The sequence below is a fragment of the Morus notabilis genome, unplaced genomic scaffold, assembly GCF_000414095.1.
Source record: "Morus notabilis unplaced genomic scaffold, ASM41409v2 Scaffold329, whole genome shotgun sequence".
NCBI classification, from domain to species: Eukaryota; Viridiplantae; Streptophyta; class Magnoliopsida; order Rosales; family Moraceae; genus Morus; species Morus notabilis.
In genome coordinates, this window is record NW_010358084.1 from 977,549 (window position 1) to 996,960 (window position 19,412).

The 19,412-nt window shown below is 33.5% G+C and overlaps 1 protein-coding gene and 1 pseudogene across 1 annotated transcript; both read left to right on the forward strand.

Moving 5' to 3' along the window:
* The first annotated feature begins 6,662 nt into the window (after positions 1 to 6,662).
* LOC112090336 (UDP-glycosyltransferase 91C1-like) lies at positions 6,663 to 8,428 on the forward strand. Its single transcript, XM_024161454.1, has one exon. The coding sequence runs from the start codon at positions 6,771 to 6,773 to the stop codon at positions 8,166 to 8,168; it is 1,398 nt and encodes a 465-aa protein (XP_024017222.1). The 5' UTR covers positions 6,663 to 6,770; the 3' UTR covers positions 8,169 to 8,428.
* Positions 8,429 to 12,998: 4,570 nt separating this feature from the next.
* LOC112090340 lies at positions 12,999 to 14,570 on the forward strand (annotated as a pseudogene).
* Positions 14,571 to 19,412: the final 4,842 nt, after the last annotated feature.

Consider the following 19,412-nt stretch of genomic DNA (forward strand, 5'->3'; position numbering starts at 1 on the left):
TTTCTTTTCTCCCTTGTGGAGCTTGAGTTACCTCCCTTAGGTCGGAGGCTGGTACGGCACTCAACTGAGATTATTCTTATAAGTTCCTCTTGACTTATTAAGGTGTATGCAGCATGACATGGCATCGCATACAATACTTAAAGCATAAACATGTATATATATAACATGTGTAATTTTTTTCTTTAAACTCTATTCATGCTGTAGGCGAGATTTCTACTTACCTGATTTACAGAGCTGGAATCCACTTTTCACCAAGCAGTCTATTCTCTTACTTGCTTATTTCTGAAAATGAACACCTATTGAGAGTGTGAGATTAATTGTCGTTTGCTATTATATTTTAGCAACTTATGAAGGAATCTAACCCTTTTCTTAAGGCAGGTATTCCTTTCATTTTCTGAAGGATAATTTACTATAAGGATCAATTTATTAGATCCTCAAAATTTTATTTTCCTTAATTGCCCTTAACATACTTATGTCTAGATTGAAAATCATTTACCCAGTCTAGTAACTTATTCTCCTTAAGTTTCCTCATTGGACTTATTATGATATTAAGGCCTAATTCGGCCTAGAAACTTATTAACGGCATTCTAACTCTTAGGCCACTGAAATTTAAACTCAAACAGAGTCTCTTAAATCAATACGGGTGTTGGACCCACATCAAATCCTTGAAATCCTAAGGATCTATCGTGTTGGGCTCGTAGGTGCCCGTCGGGATGATTTACTCGATAACCCACTATGTTCTTTAAAGAAAGTATTTTTCTTGAAAATTTTCTTTATGAATACTTCTGTTAAAGCGAGGTTTAACACCATAATATTTTACTAAAATCACATCTCGGGTTCTTCGATAACCCTTTTGCTAAAAACCAACACTGTGTTAGTTTTGTTTTGTTAAAACTGTGCAGTTTCTGAAATCTGTGTTTTAATACTTCTTAGGTTCGGATTTTAAAAATTTGTTCTTCGTGAAAATTCTTTGTCTCGTTAAGATCTAAAATTGTCATTTTCAGAGAAAGTTAAAATTCAGCCTCTAAAGGCTTCGTTTGGCTGAAAACAGTGGCTACTGTTTTTCTTGAAACTGTTTTAGTCAAAAACTGTGCTATTTCAGAAATCTACCTTTTTACTACATCTTAGGGTTGGATTTTGAAAATCTGTTCTTCACAAAAGTTCTTCGTCTTGTCAAAATCTAAACTTTTCATTTTTATGAAAAATTGAGATTCAGCCTCTAAAAGTCTCGTTTGGCTGAACCAATTTTGTTCTCGAAACTGTTTTGGGACTGCCTGTGTTGTTTTTGAAAAATGGCTTAAAACTTGCATTTATGGTTAAAATTGGGTTTTGTCATAGTCACAGAAAACGTTTAAAACATCGGGGACTATAAGTGTAAGCTTTGAAACATCAAAAAATCTCACTCTAGGGTCCTCGTTTTCGCGTTCAAAGTAACCGGAAAATTTTTCCTCTAACCCAAAATAAGCAACTTAAACCAAACGTAATCATACCACATATTGCTAATCATACTAACCTCAAAACTCACAAAACTAACATAAAACTCACACACCCTTATTACAACACATCTTTCTCAAGAACCACAAATTTACATCCACAAATCCAAGCTTAAAGTTGGCTAGAAATTAATGGAGAAGAGTTTAAGAACTTATCCTTGAAGGACTCTCTCTCTCTCTTGAAAACCTTTGAACTCCTCTAAGATTTGTTAATGGCTTGGAACTAGAAAGTACAAGGAAATTTAAAAGGAATATTTATACATTTTAAACTTTACTAAAACATGAAAAAAAGGGGATTTATAGTTTCTTTACCCTTGGAGGGATGCTTGACTAGTCTCCTCCTAGAATCCCTTGATCTCCTTCTTCTTCTTCTATGGTTTGCCAGTGGTTCAAGCTTGGGAGAGTGAGAAAATATTTGAGAGGCATTGGATAAGGGATGGCCGGATTTTAGTGTGGGAAAAAGGAGGGGAGAAAAAATGAGGCATAGCTTATGATGGTTCCTTTTATAGACAACTTACAAATAATTTTTTAACATCACATCAACTCTCTCAAACAACCAAATTTTTGGTTCAATTTCCTTATATCATGGCCGGCTCTAGGTGGAGAAAGGAAGAAGCAAATTTGCATGAATTCTCCTTCAACCACTACCATCACATCACCTTAACATGTCATCCACTTGCACACTCAACTAGCTAATTTTGGCTTTATTTTTTCTATGCATGGCCGGTGGAGTGCTTCAAGAAGGAAGTGTGGTAAGCATTTATGTCCAATAGTTGATTTGACACAATCCCATCACACCTTACCATGTAATCTCCTAGCACACTCAACTAACCAATTTTGGCTCTATTTTTTCCTATGCATGGCCGGCCAAAGTGGAGAAGGAGAGAGAGAAAAATAAATCCTCCCCCTTGTACTTTAGTCCACTCTCTTAAGTTACCTTTGAATCAAGTAAAAATCATACTGACTGTAAAGGGTACTTAGCTGACAGGAAATTATTGTTTCTGACGGTTCTCTTTTTTTTTCTACTACTTATTTATAGTTCAACTGTTAAATCCTCATCTGCTTTGATATCACGTTAAATTCTTACTCGCGTAATATCTTAAACTGTTTCAAGTCTTGAAATTAATTCTAGACTGAATAAATTCTAAATTTAACTTTTCTGCATTATATCCCGAGAATGACATTGTTTCTGACAGTGTCAACTCCCGAGCTCACATTGTACCCTTCTACTATAGGTATTTATCTTGTGACTTTAACCTAGCTGTCTGGCAATTAAGGATTTTCTCTTCTTTAAAAATGTCGGTGCGTTTTTTTTTACGCTGCTAACATCATGCTGTGTTTGGAGATTCTTAAAATTAAGATTCTCAAACTATACTTGTACTGAAAATTATTCCGCCTTAAAGTACGGCAAGAATTTCTCGATCGAATTTACTTGATCGAAAACATGAACTTAACATGAAATCTGCTACAGAATTTAGGAATACAAATATTGATTCTATAAATCCTTCAGTCACATAATATTTTCTACGAAAATCCTTGGCTTAAATAAATAAATTGTATTATTTAAAGTCTGGGATTTTCTCAGTCATTACACTAACTGTGTATGGAGAAGATCAAAATCCCTGCCATTACTCTTAACTATACCTCTCAAATTAAAAAAAAAAAAAAAAAAAAAAAAAAAAAAAAAAAAAACTTTTTTTATTTGAATTTTTCTTTTTAAAAAACATACAAACAAACAAATAAATAAGGCATGTTTGGAATTGTTTTTAACTTGTTTTTTAAAAAAAATTTACACGTCTTTTGAGGTAAAAAATAAAAACGGTCTTCAAACCGTGTTTGATTAGCAAATACTTTGAAAATGAGATTGAAAATAAAAAACAATGAAAATAGTTTTTGATTAACGCCCAAAAGTGATGCTCACAAGCGGTCAATTGTAACACAGAAGGATGATCGTATCCACAGAGAGATAACAAAATAACAAGAATGACTGACAGAATAAGAGCGTTAGAGAAAAGTGAATTAAAGAAAAATGAGAGTTTTTGGGATTTTTGTTGCAAATAAAATAGAAATGAGGGAATTTGTATGAAGAAAATTCAATAATAAAAACGGTAAGGTGTCGAGAATTCCTAATGCTTCGTTCACCAATTCAAGTTTTGATTCACAAAATAAAAGAATCGAATAAATTAAATCTCCATGTTGACTCCGAAAATATTATTATTACAAGTTATCCAAAATCGACAATATATCAATTTGACAATGTTGCACTAAAAGATAATTTATAAAATAATTGAAATAACAAAACAATGCGTGACATAATTACATAAGAAAAGCGTGACTGAACTTATATAAAAATTGGCACACAATATTTTGAAAAGTAATAGAAAAATAGATGAGATTTAATTCATTAAGATATTGAACTTTATAGCACAAGGAATCAGAACTCTGAATTGGATCGCTCAACAGAAGTTCATCTCTAACCTCACCAAGAGAACTCTAGCCTAGCTTGCAAAACATTCTCACAAGTTCTAGAGAGAAAATATGAGACTGACAGCAAGACGACAGAAAACTGAATATTAAAAGCTTCCAAAAACATTAGGCTAACCCCTCTATTTATAGTGTTCAGAAGTTGCCTGTCAAATAAGGAAATAAATAGTAAAACTAGAATTATTACAAAAGAAAAGGAAACAAAATAAAATTACACATAAATTAGGAGAAATCATATATTTGATTTAGGGAAGAAATCTGGTTATTTGCTCTGATTTTTGGGGAAGGAATTCGGATTCAGCGCCGGAGGGATACGTGTCGAAGCTTGATTGGATCAAAGGAATAAAACGCCACGTGTCGCACGCGGAGTGGAGGAAGTCTGCTGGCGTTGGAGACAGCTGGGACCCGCGGAAGCCAGGTGTCACGCGTGGAGAAGAAGGCAGGCTGGCATTGCAGGTGTGGGACCCACGCGGAGGAACGCTTTTAACGCCCACTGATGGCTGCGTGGAAGTCACGTGCGTGCTGAGAGATCGGCGTGCTGGTGACGCGCGCGAGAAAGAGTGGGGAAAGGTGGAGAGCTGGGGCCCACGCGGAGAGAAATGATAGTGGCTTGGCTCGGCTTGGTGCGGCTCGGCTGAGGCTTGGCTCCGGATGGTTGAAAACATGGCTTTCTTGGCTTATTTTTGGGAAGGTTTTTACACTATAAATAATTAAGCAAAAACTAGACAAATTCCAATTAAAAAAATATTATGAATAAAAATAGTAGAATTGTTTAATTAAAGCTTAAATATTTTAATATTATATAAATCAAAAGCAGTATTTATGGTGATGCACTAATCAGTTTTTGTTAATCAAATGGTTTGAGAATCATTTAAACAAAAACCATTTCCGTTGTTTTTTGTTTTCAATCTCGATCGTTTTCAAAGTATTTGTTAACCAAACATGGTTTGGAGACTGTTTCGTTTTTTCCTCAAAAGACGTGCAGAAAATATTTTTAAACTAGTGCTTAGATTGTTTCTGAAATTGCATTTAGTTAATTTTCTTAGAGATTGTTTTAAGCATAGAAAAAAGATAAAGAGACCGTTTGGTTCCAACCAAACGAGCTAAAAATTATGTTTAGGTATATTTCAAAAAAATGTGTATTAAGTTATAGCTTAGAAAATGAAAATGAAAATGAGAAAACAGCCATCAACCATTTTCAAAATGTTGTCATCTCTATTTTCATAGTCAAAACAAAATCATTTTAAAAACTGGCCCAAACCTTTTATCCCTCAAACAACAGCCGCACCCTGCGTTTCACTGCAGGAGACGGCGCCACCATGGTCGTGGGTTCATGGTGCTCCCCCAGATGCTTGCAGTAAGGGATTTTTTTTTCTTTATTTATGTTACGTGAACTCAAGCACATGTAATAAGTCCAACGCCAACCATGACATGACATGACATGAATATATATAACAGAATAAATTAACATTTAAAAAACGGAATATGATGGAAACAGCAATACATAAACAAAAAATATATCATGTGATTAGGTTTATTCAATAAAAAGATATCACGATTAGGTTTATTCAATTAACAAAATATATCATGATTTGGTTTGTGCGAGTCAATCTTTCTTAGCGCGCCTGTATAAAGCTCAATTATTGAAGGTTTGAGAAAACGGCTTTAAGAGCACGTTACGCATGTTATACTTGCGAATCTTTTTTTTTTTCCTTTTTTATTTTTCCTTTGACTTGTAGAGCTGTACAAAAATCAATGTGGAAATTTTTTTTTGTGCAATTTATTCATTCACTAATCGCAGCAAATAATTAAACACGAAATTTGTCCAAAAAATTATACAAAAACCCAATTGGCTAAGAGTTGTCAGCAAGCATCCTCAGCCACTTTGAATATTATATTCAATAACACGATATTCAACAGATAACGTTGAGCTTCCACTAAAATTGAAAAACAAAAACTAATTACGCACTGAACAACTTATTATGTCTTATTAATAAAGCCGTAATATGGGTTATCACACGACAACCTGACTTAAAAACGATACAAATTTTGCGGGTTAAAATTGAAAAAAAAAATTCGAGTTTGAATTAGGTCGACTTAAAATTGACACAAAAAACACTTATAAATTTCAGTTTATACCTGCCTAATCCAAACAAGACACGAACTCGTAAAAAATTAAAATATATATATATATATATTTCATTTTATATTTTAGAATTTATTATGAACTTGTCATGATAGTTATACTCAAAATCTTATACTATTATTTGTTTAATCTTAATGGATGTTATTATATTTTAGTGTGTTAAGAATTTTAAGTTATTTCTACTATGTAAAAATCTAGAGAAAAGTAAATAAGTTTCATGTCAATTTCGAACGGATTATTTTCGTATCACGGGTTATTTTTGTGTCGTGTTGTGTTAACCCGTAAAATATTTTTGTCGTGTTTGTATTGCATTTTTTTTAAAATTTTGTGTAATAAATCGTGTTTAGATTAACTGTAAAGTAAAGAAAAATAGATCAGAACACCACAACGTGACATGAATAACAGCCCTAATTATTAGCCTACAAAAAGGGATCGTAATAGTTCACTGGATAATGTTTTGAAACACAAGTTTTCACGTCGTATTGTGCCAATTTTATTATTCATGAATAATATATTAATAGAAAAACTATTGCTGCAACTATAATTACCTTCAAAATGGGCATCAATGAAATGACAAGTTCTTGTATACCTTTTGCTTTTATGAGGTTTGAGATCTAGATGCTCTATCTAAACATACCTAACTAAAGATGGAGAAGAACGATAATAGGCTTCACATAGCAATCTTCCCTTGGCTAGCTTATGGCCATGTTAAGCCATTCTTTGAGCTCTCCAAGTTCCTAGCTCAAAAGGGTCATAAAATCTCTTTCATTTCCACCCCAAAAAACCTCCAACGTCTCCCAAAACATCCTCACATAGACTTTGTTTCCTTTCCTTTACCTCACGTCGATGGCTTACCACAAGGCACTGAGTCAACCTCCGAGTTGCCGATTCACAAAGTCCCTTTCCTCAAAAAGGCCTACGACAAACTCGTTCCCTCTTTAACTCAGTTCCTCAACGAATCAACCGACATCAAATGGATCGTCCATGACTTCCTCTGCCACTGGGCTCCCCGAGTTGCGACTGAACATGGTGTCAACTCGGTCTTCTTCTGCATAACCACCGCCACCTCGCTGGCCTTTTTCGGGCCGCCCTCTGAGTTGCTCGGCGGTAGCCGCCAGCGACCGGAGAACTTCACCGTCGTCCCTGAATGGTTCGACTTCGAAAGCGACGTCGCTTATAAGTTGTTCGAGATCAAGGGTCATTGGGAATGCATGGATGAGGACGCCACGGATGTTCAGCGTCTTGCAGAGACGATTCAATGCTGCGATATCGTCGTTTCAAGAACCTCACCCGAGTTTGAGTCCGACTCACTGAATCTACTCAGAAAGCTTTACGGGAAACCGGTTCTTCCGATCGGTTTCTTACCGATTTCTCCACAAGACCTTCATAGCGTGAGCGGAGATGAAAGATGGGGAACTTTGAGTCAGTGGTTGGATAGCAAGGAAGAGAACTCCGTCCTTTACATCGCATTCGGTACGGAAGTGAGTCTGACTCAGGATTTGATGCACGAGTTAGCTCATGGGATAGAGAAATCCGGGTTGCCCTTTATTTGGGTCATTAAAGATCGCCCACTTGTTGAAGGGCAACTGGGTTCGGAAATAATTCCACCCGGGTTTGAAACCCGAGTCGCAGGGCGAGGTTTGGTGTGGAGGGGTTGGGCTCCACAACTTAGTATACTGGCTCACTCTTCAGTGGGCGGGTTCTTGACTCATTGTGGTTGGATCTCGGTTATTGAGGCACTCGGGTTTGGGAAGCCGTTGGTCTTGTTTGCCGGTGCAAGTGCGGATCTTGGGTTGATTTCGAGGTTGTTGCATGGGAATCGGGTCGGGTTGGAAGTGCCAAGGAATGAGGAAACAGGGTCATTTACGAGTGAGTCGGTGTCCGAGGTAATTAGGCAAGTCGTGGTTGGGGAGGATGCCAAGTCGGTTAGGATCAACGCAAGGGCCGCGAAAGAGACATTTGGCGATGTGGATATGAATAACAAGTGGTTGGAGGATTTTAACATGTGCCTTGAGACTTGGTTGCCTACGCCTGGGCCAGTCTGAAGCTATTATTTCCCTGGCTTGTGGATTGTTTAATCAGTGATGGCGCATCTTTGTTATTTTTCAAGTATTAATGTTGGGCATTTGGAATATATTCGAAGAAACATATCATGATTAGGTTTATTCAATAAAAGATAAGATCTTTCTTTAAGCATATATAAAACTCAATTGTTGAAGGTATAGAAAAATGGCTTAAAAGCATGTGATACTTGCCAGACGTTGTATCATTATTATTTTTTCCTTTGACTTGTGCAAAGACTAAGGTGGACAAATTCTTTTCCTGCAATTTTTTACTAATAGCAGCAAATACTTATGTTATATGGGTGACCTGAGACAAATTCACAATCTAACACTTTTTTAGATTTAAACAACAAACTCACGGAGAGTGTTCAAACCTCATATAAACATCCCAGCAGTTCAATAAGTTAGCGATGCAGGACAAATCCAATTAATTAAACGTGGTTACATGATATATCATTCACGACCTTGGGATGCATTTCTTATGACTTGTGAAGATTATAAAACATCCGGGGAGAGTAAAACCAACAAACGTGGATAAAACATAGATATAAGTGATATTACTAAACGATAAAGATAGATTTAAGCAAAACGACAACCATATAAAAACAACATCATCCTATATTAAAAGACGACATATGAACGCGATATCTAATGGGAAACAGCAAAATAATTAAAGAAAAATGAAACAGCATAGAAACGGAAATATATAACGAAAGTGACAAAAGAAAAAAAGGAAAACAAAAACAAAAACCTACTTCGAGACAATTATTATCCACAACTTTATCATATTTCTTTGATAATATATGTAAATTGGTATCTCGATACAAATACAGAGATTAAAGATATTTCTTAGTATCTGTGAAATACCGATACTTTCATACAATATCCCTAAAATATCAATATTCATTTTTTTTCTTCACAATTTTACCGAAGTATATATCCGAATATGCTCCAATTTCTTTATGGACATAGCCACGATACACTGATATCCACACGTGAGAAAAATTACTTTTGAGGGGGAAAAAAATCAAAATTCATATGTATAGAGCTTCTACTTTTTGATGAATGGATGTTAATTATAACTATTTTCAAAATTACACAAATTTTTTATCTTCAGAAAAATATTGTTCAGGAGGCCAAGATAGGGTGCAAATTTATATCATGTCTTTGATTCATACACTGATATCCACACGTGAGAAAAATTACTTTTGAGGGGGAAAAAAATCAAAATTCATATGTATAGAGCTTCTACTTTTTGATGAATGGATGTTAATTATAACTATTTTCAAAATTACACAAATTTTTTATCTTCAGAAAAATATTGTTCAGGAGGCCAAGATAGGGTGCAAATTTATATCATGTATTTGATTCATCGAAAAAATTATATCTTGTTTTTTTGAATCTCCACAGACTAGTTCATTTTGGTATTGACTTTTAAAATATAGATGAAGAATGTTTGATTTTTTTATCTGAAAGAATGTTTGATTAATTACGTAGTTTGTATGTAAAATAGTGTGAGATTGTGAAACTATAATGAATTAAGTTGTAATTTCACCAATGTGTGTTTTTACATTACACACCACATTTATGTTTATAACACTATAATTAATATGCTCATTTACATAACTAATTCGATTTACAAAATTCATGTATTATCTAGTCTTTTACATTTTCTATGATTTCACTAGAAATTTTCAATTTTTTATGTAAATCTTTGTCTTTTTTACATAAATTTTATTGATTTATGTAAATTTGGACTCATATTTCCGTCAAGTTTGACATTTTCATCCTCTGTTTGAGAAATAACAAAAAACAAAAGAAATGACATCAAACTTAAAAACGAGAATAATCTTTAGCGGTAAAACTACATAAAGAATCTGGGATTAAAGAAAAACTGATGACAAGTTAAGAAATGGGGCTAATTGGAGCTAGCTCAAGTGGTTGGATGGGTATATGTTTATTAAAATTTGAATTTTAATGGTTTTATTTTTTGTGTAAAGTGGGAGTCATAGACCCTACATCGTATCAAAAGAAAGAATAAAAAAGGACGTAAAGTCAATAGATAATTACAACCATCTCCTTTCCGTTGAGGCAAAATGTCGATTTCTACCGCATGTTTAACAAAAAAAAAAACAAAAAAATAAAAAAAAGACAAAGCACTTGTTTGGTTTAGCAATTAGAACTAAATAATTCAATTGGAATTGTGCCCAAAGGTTCATATTAATTCTATAATCTAAACTAATGCTTCATTCATTTCGCGGATTTAAGTTTTCAATTTAAGCTGAGATGTGACATTTTCTGAAAGCTTTTCATTGTAGCAGAAAAATTAGATGTATATTTTCTGAGAGCTTTTTACTGTAGAAACTTAAAACTGAAAACTCGAATCGGTGAAATGAACGAGGCATAAATCACTACAATTCAAACGGCGAATCAGACAAGGCCAAACCATTTTGTCACAAACAATGCTATAAATACTAACTCTAATCCTAACTCTGTATATCAATCCTTGAGTTGTCATTTTTTTTTATACAAAAATGCAATCTCTTATTATTAAGTAATGTACAATCTTTCATAAACCTACTAATAAAAAATGACAATTCTAGAATTGGTACAGGAATCTAAATTAGAATTAGTGTCCCTAACACTATTCTATTATCAATTAGCGACTAAAAAAAGATCTCCATTCTTATGTGACTAACTGTGTATGGAGAAGATCAAAATCCTGCCATTACTCTTAACTATACCTCTCAAATTAAAATTAAAACAACATTTGAAAAAAAAAAAAAAACCAGATTTGAATTTTTTTTTTTTAAAAACATACAAATAAACACGGCATGTTTGGAATTGTTTTCAACTTGTTTTTTAAAATATTTTTCCACGTCTTTTGAGGTAAAAAATAAAAACTGTCTCCAAACCGCGTTTGATTAGTAAATACTTTGAAAATGAGATTGAAATAAAAACAACGAAAATGATTTTTGTTAAGCAAATGGTTTGAGAAACATTTTAACAAAATCCATTTCCGTTGTTTTTTGTTTTCAATCTCAATCGTTTTCAAAGTATTTGTTAACCAAACATGGTTTGGAGACTGTTTCGTTTTTGCCTCAAAAGACGTGTAGAAAATATTTTAAAACTAGTGCTGAGATTGTTTCTAGAAAAAAGATAAAATTATGTTTAGGTATATTTCAAAAAATATGTTTTAAGTTATAGCTTAGAAAATGAAAATAAAAATGGAAAAACAGTTTTCAACCATTTTTAAAATGTTTTCATATCTATTTTCATAGTCAAAACAAAATTATTTTAAAAACATTATCCATACCTTTTATCCCCCAAATCACAGCACCCTGCGTTCCACCGCGGGAGACGGTGCCACCATGGTTGTGGGTTCATGGCGCTCCCCCAGATGCTTGCAGTAAGGGATTTATTTATTTATTTTTACGTGAATAAGTTACGTGAACTCACGCACATGTATTAAGTCAAACGACAACCATAATGACATGAATATATATAACAGAATAAATTAACATTTAAAAAACGGAATCTGATGGAAACAGCAATACATAAACAAAAAATATATCATGTGATTAGGTTTATTCAATAAAACGATTTCACGATTAGGTTTATTCAATTAACAAAATATATCATGATTCGGTTTGTGCAAGTCAATCTATCTTTCTTAGCGCGCCTAGTATAAAGCTCAATTATTGCTACAATAAAAAAATTCTCACATAAAATCACATCTCAACTCGAATTCTAAACTCGAATCAGGGAAACGAACAATGCCTGAAGGTTTGAGAAAACGGCTTTAAGAGCACGTTACGCATGTTATACTTGCGAATCTTTTTTTTTTTTCCTTTTTTATTTTTCCTTGTAGAGCTGTACAAAGATCAATGTGGAAAAAAATTTTTGTGCAATTTATTCATTCACTAATCGCAGCAAATAATTAAACACGAAATTTGTCCAAAAAATTATACAAAAACCCAATTGGCTAAGAGTTGCAAGCAAGCACCCTCGACCACTTTGAATATTATATTCAATAACACGATATTCAACAGATAAAGTTGAGCTTCCACTAAAACTGAAAAACAAAAACTAATTACGCACTGAACAACTTATTATGTCTTATTAGTAAGGCCGGTAATTTGGGTTATCACACGACAATCCACTCAAAAACGATATAAATTTTGCGGGTTAAAATTGAAAAAATAGGTTTGAGTTAGAATTATGTCGACTTAAAATTGACACGAAAAACACTGATAAATTTCAATTTAGACCTGCCTAATCCAAACACGATACGAATTCGTAAAAAATTAAAAAAAAAATTTCATTTTATATTTTAGAATTTATTATAAACTTATGATGTCATGATAGTTATACTCAAAATCTTATACTATTATTTGCTTAATCTTAATGGATGTTATTATATTTTAGCGTGTTAAGAATTTTATGTTATTTCTACTATGTAAAAATCTAGAGAAAAGTAAATAAGTTTCATGTCAATTTCGAACGGATTATTTTCGTATCACGGGTTATTTTTGTGTCGTGTTGTGTTAACCCGTAAAATATTTTTGTCGTGTTTGTATTGCAGTTTTTTAAAAATTTTGTGCAATAAATTGTGTTTGGATTAACTGTAAAGTAAAGAAAAATAGATCAGAACACCACAACGTGACATGAATAACAGCCCTAATTATTAGCCTACAAAAAGGGAGCGTAATAGTTCACTGGATAATGTTTTGAAACACAAGTTTTCACGTCGTATTGTGCCAATTTTATTATTCATGAATAATATATTAATAGAAAAACTATTGCTGCAACTATAATTACCTTCAAAATGGGCATCAATGAAATGACAAGTTCTTGTATACCTTTTGCTTTTATGAGGTTTGAGATCTAGATGCTCTATCTAAACATACCTAACTAAAGATGGAGAAGAACGATAATAGGCTTCACATAGCAATCTTCCCTTGGCTAGCTTATGGCCATGTTAAGCCATTCTTTGAGCTCTCCAAGTTCCTAGCTCAAAAGGGTCATAAAATCTCTTTCATTTCCACCCCAAAAAACCTCCAACGTCTCCCAAAACATCCTCACATAGACTTTGTTTCCTTTCCTTTACCTCACGTCGATGGCTTACCACAAGGCACTGAGTCAACCTCCGAGTTGCCGATTCACAAAGTCCCTTTCCTCAAAAAGGCCTACGACAAACTCGTTCCCTCTTTAACTCAGTTCCTCAACGAATCAACCGACATCAAATGGATCGTCCATGACTTCCTCTGCCACTGGGCTCCCCGAGTTGCGACTGAACATGGTGTCAACTCGGTCTTCTTCTGCATAACCACCGCCACCTCGCTGGCCTTTTTCGGGCCGCCCTCTGAGTTGCTCGGCGGTAGCCGCCAGCGACCGGAGAACTTCACCGTCGTCCCTGAATGGTTCGACTTCGAAAGCGACGTCGCTTATAAGTTGTTCGAGATCAAGGGTCATTGGGAATGCATGGACGAGGACGCCAGAGATCCTCAGCATCTTGCAGAGATGATTCAATGCTGCGATATCGTCGTTTCAAGAACCTCACCTGAGTTCGAGTCCGACTCACTGAATCTACTCAGAAAGCTTTACGGGAAACCGGTTCTTCCTATCGGTTTCTTACCCATTTCTCCACAAGACCTTCATAGCGTGAGCGCAGATGAAAGATGGGGAACTTTGAGTCAGTGGTTGGACAGCAAGGAAGAGAACTCCGTCCTTTACATCGCATTCGGTACGGAATTGAGTCTGACTCAGGATTTGATGCACGAGTTAGCTCACGGGATAGAGAAATCCGGGTTGCCCTTTATTTGGGTCATTAAAGATAGCCCACTTGTTGAAGGGCAATTGGGTTCGGAAATAATTCCACCTGGGTTTGAAACCGAAGTCGCGGGGCGAGGTTTGGTGTGGAGGGGTTGGGCCCCACAACTTAGTATACTGGCCCACTCTTCGGTGGGCGGGTTCTTAACTCACTGCGGTTGGAGCTCCGTTATCGAGGCGCTCGGGTTTGGGAAGCCGTTGGTCTTGTTTGCCGGGGCAAATGTGGATCTTGGGTTGATTTCGAGGTTGCTGCATGGGAAGCGGGTCGTGTTGGAAGTGCCGAGAAATGAGGAAACAGGGTCGTTTACGAGTGAGTCGGTGTCTAAGATTGTTAGACAAGTCGTGATGGGGAGGATGGCGAGTCGGTTAGGGACAACGCAAGGGCCGCGAAAGAGATATTTGGCGATGTGGACATAAATAACAAGTGGTTGGAGGATTTTAATATGTGTCTTGGGACGTGAGTGCGTTCGACTGGATTTTAATATGTGGATATTGTCTAATTATTGATGTTGTGTCTTTTTTATTCTTCAACTATGTATTAATGTTGGGCATTTGGAGTATATTCAAATAAACATATCATGATTAGGTTTTTTTTTTTTGGGTTTATTCAATAAAAAAATATATTATGATTACGTTTATTCAATAAAAAATGTCATGATTAGGTTTATGTGGGTCAATCTGTCTTTCCTAGCGCCTAGCATATATGATGCTCAACTATTGAAGGTTTGAAAAAGATGTCTTTATCTTAAGAGCATGTTATGCGTGTTTTGCTTGTAAGTTGTATCATCTTTTTCTTCTTTTTGTTTTTCCTTCAACATGTAGACTAGTGCAAAGATCAATGTGGACATTTTTTATTCTTCAATTTTTCCAATCACTAATCGCAGCAAATAAATAAAGATGTTTACATCTATCATTCCCGACCGTCGGATGCATTCCTTATCATCAAAGGAATTCCGATGCTTTTAATCTAAATAAGAAAACCGACAAACGTGGATACATAGAAATAAACGCCAAAGACAAGATATTAAGCAAAACGACAACTATATATAAACGACATCAACATAATATAAGACAACACATATGAAAGCTCTACCTAAGAAAAACAACGTCATTAAATAAAAATAAACTGTATAGAAATGGAAAGAACCACGTTAACGGAAATAAAGAAATTATAAGGGAGAAAAAAAAAACACAAAACAAAAACAAAGACCTATTTGTTTTTATATGTGAGAGAAAACACATTCACATATTAAGTGTAAAACGACAACCATGTGAAATTGACATCAACATATAGCAGAATACAGTAAAATATAATGGAAAAGGAAATCTGATGGAAACGCCAACACCATAGATAAAACGACTAAAATATATAAAAGATATTAACCAGGAACAACTTTACAACGAAAAATGGCATGAACCGTAAAACGACAACATGTTAAAAAATGACATGAAAAAGAAAAACAACATGAACACAGAAAATAACATGAAGTGAATCAACGACAATGACAGAAAACCACATGAAAATAAGAAACGACAATAATTTAGAAAATAATCTTTGTATCGAGACAATAACAGTGAGCTAAAAGGGTCAACTTGAGCGTCTTAGACATTAATTAGAATGACATGGAATTATTTAATAATAAAAATGTCATTCTACCATCAAAATTCATTGAGGGCATGTAAGGGCGCTAAAAGGGCAATGATTATTGCTACCAGACTGTTACCGGTTGTCGGCAGGCCTTAATTTTTTTTTTTTTTTAATTCACATATCCCCACAATATGAGACAATCAATAAAAGTTAAAACGACAACCTGCTACAAACTTCGGACGACATATAGTGCTACAAACTTTGGACTATACAAACTTCTTTTTTTTTTTTTAGTTAATTTTGTGAATGTATGATATACAAAAGAAGATGATAGTCGTTCAACACAAATTAAAAACGACAATGAACTTATCTATTGGTGAGTTGTGCTATACAATTACTACAAAATGATTGCAAATTTCACCCACGGGTGTCTCAGCTAAAAAAACTTCCCCTACAGATGCTCTCGTGGATATTACGTTCTACTTCTTCCATACTACCTTTTTTTCCCTTCAAACACTACTCATGTCACTAAAATAAAACAATTATTTTTAAACTTGAAACTACTACTTTGCCTCCAACACAATTACAATAATAATAAATATCTATTAGAACTTTCCTGATGAAGGAATTTCGACAACAAACGTGGTTTAGGTCTCTTTCATTTCATAAATTCAAGTTTTCAATTTCAATTTTACTGTAGTTAAAAGTTCTCATAAAAAATCACATCTAATTTTTCTGCTACAGTGAAACGCTCTCACATAAAATCACATCTCAACTTGAATTGAAAATTCAAATCCATGAACTGAGCGAAGCCTTAATTAGTATCCTAAAAAATGGATCCATTGGTTGTCAATCTGTCCCCAAAATAGAATGCAAATTGACCTTAAGGTTACTGTTGATAGAACTATAAGAATATGGGTTGTTACACGGTATTAAATCCTACTCACAACCATGCGTTGGCTACACATGTATAAACACAATTCCTTTGTTAATTTCTACTAAGAACGTTCATGAGTCAATCGAGTCGACTGAATTTTAATATGTGGATATTGTTTAATGAGTATGGGTGCGTTCGACTAAATTTTAATATATGGATATTATTTAAATAATGATGGCGTATTTTTGTTATTCTTCAACTATGTATTAATGTTGGGGATTTGGAATATATTCAAATAAACATATCATGATTATTTTTTTTTTGGGTTTATTCAATAAAAAAATATATTATGATTACGTTTGTTCAATAAAAAATGTCATGATTAGGTTTATGTGGGTCAATCTGTCTTTCCTAGCGCCTAGCATATATGATGCTCAACTATTGAAGGTTTGAAAAAAATGTCTTAAGAGCATGTTATGCGTGTTTTAGTTGTAAGTTGTATCATCTTTTTCTTCTTTTTGTTTTTCCTTCAACATGTAGAATAGTGCAAAGATCAATGTGGACATTTTTTATTCTTCAATTTATTCCAATCACTAATCGCAGCAAATAAATAAAGGTGTTTACATCTATCATTCCCGACCGTTGGATGCATTCCTTATGACCCATGAGCCTTCCATCAAAGGAATTCTGATGCTTTTAATCTAAATAAGAAAACCGACAAACGTGGATACATAGAAATAAACACCAAATACAAGATATTAAGCAAAACGACATCAACATAATATAAGACAACACATATGAAAGCGCTACCTAAGGAAAAACGACAAAATAAACAGTGTAGAAATGGAAAGAACGACGTTAACGGAAATTAAGAAATTGTAAGGGAGAAAAAAAAAAAACTCAAAACACAAAACAAAAACAAAGACCTTTTTTTCTTTATGCAGAGAAAACACACTCACATATTAAGCATAAAATGACAACCATGTGAAAATAACATCAACATAACAAAATTCAGTAAAATATGATGGAAACGACAACACCATAGATAAAACGCTAAAATAGAGAAAAGATATTAACCAAGAACAACTTTTAAGCAAAAAATGGCATGAATCGTAAAACGACATCATGCTAAAAAATGACATAAAATAGAAAAACAACATGAACACAGAAAACAACACGAAGTGAATCAACGGCAATGACAGAAAATGACATGAAAATAAGAAACGACAATAATTTAGAGAATAATCTGTGCCGAGACGATAACAGTGAGCTAAAAGGGTCTACTTGGTGACTGCTCAAACAGAAATAACAAAATCAACAAAAAAGCATTACTAGTTTAAGAAAGGAAAGAATGCTAAATACAGGCTCTTTTACAAACTCTTTTTCAAATACTAGTTTATACTTGTAACATGTGTCACTAAAATTTTCCTCAACAAACTCCGTTAATAACAAGTTATTTCTTTCTACTCAAAAAAAAAAAAAAAAGTCATTTCTTTTCAATTTACTTGCGATTGTGCCATCCTTTTAATTCAACCCCCACTACCCATAAGAAGCGTATCCTTTGTGCATGTTTTCTATATACCTCTTTGTCTACTAAATAAAAGTTAAACCCGTCATCTGTTGATTTAATAAATCAACAAAAAAAAATTCCAGAGGTTAATGACTTATAGTGTATTTGGCAGGGTGAAAAAGAGGGAAGAAAATAAATAGATGAAGGATTTTAGAGAAAAAAAATAGAAATTTTAAGTTGTTTAATAGAGAGAAAATGAGAAAATAAAAAGAAAATAAAAAGAAAATAAAAATTTATCAAATCTACTAATTTTTAATCCTCCTAATTTTAAAAAGAAAATAAGAAAAAAAAATTTGACAAATAAATAAAATGTAAAAAATAATAATTTTAACATTAATTATTCATCATTTTTTTATTTATATTAAAATATTATTGTAAAATATTTTAAATTTAATATTTTTTTTCTTTTATGAAAATATGAGAGAAAATATTAATTCTACCTTTTTACATCATTCATCTATTTTATTTTATTTTTTTATTTGTGTATTTTTTATAAGAGAAAAATATTATAATGAATTATGAATTATGACACGAATTTATGAATCAAACGCATATTTAGGAGACGTTTAGTAAGAGAATTCATATCATGACTTAAATTATGTTTCATAATTTGAGATAGTATTTTTTTTCACAAATAATACATATAAATTAAAAATAATTTTAATCTCGTAATTCTAATATATGAACTAAACGTTTATATTACTGTAAAAACGTTTGTAGGGGAGAGACGTATGAAATTGGCATATCTCTTTTCTTCTCTCTTCCTCTATCCTATCGTTTTGCTTCGTCTCTAACTCTTGTTGAAGCTTTGCAATTTTTTGCAAAAGTCAGCGAACGAATAAAAAAGGTAAAAAGTGCAGAGGATCCCAGTTTGTAATGAACTCAGATCTATGGAAGATTTTGGGTAGTCACTACCTCATGGGAGCCAAAAACCCCTTTTTTATTGTAGAGGAAGTAGAGAGTTGGCGAAATACGATTGTTATGAATGAGTAATCTGACTCCTTGTTTTTTCTTGTTTTTGTTTTTTGTTTTTTTTAAAGGGATTCTGTTTCGTTTTATTGATATTCTCTGTGGAGACAGAGAGTGAATAGTTGTCCAGTGGGGGGAAAGCAGAGAACTCATAAAGGAACGGAGAGAGAGAGAAAAAAAAGAGTTTTACCCGTTAGACAAATCTATGAATAATTGGATCTATGACGAGAATGAGTTTTGATGGCACAATTGTAAATAATTTAAAAACAGGGGGGTTTGTTGGGGAAAATATTGGTAACAATTTTTTCTTATAATCATTAAAACTTTTATTTTTAAAATAATTAAAAAAATGTAAAAATTGTAATAATTACAAGAAAAAGTTAGACATTT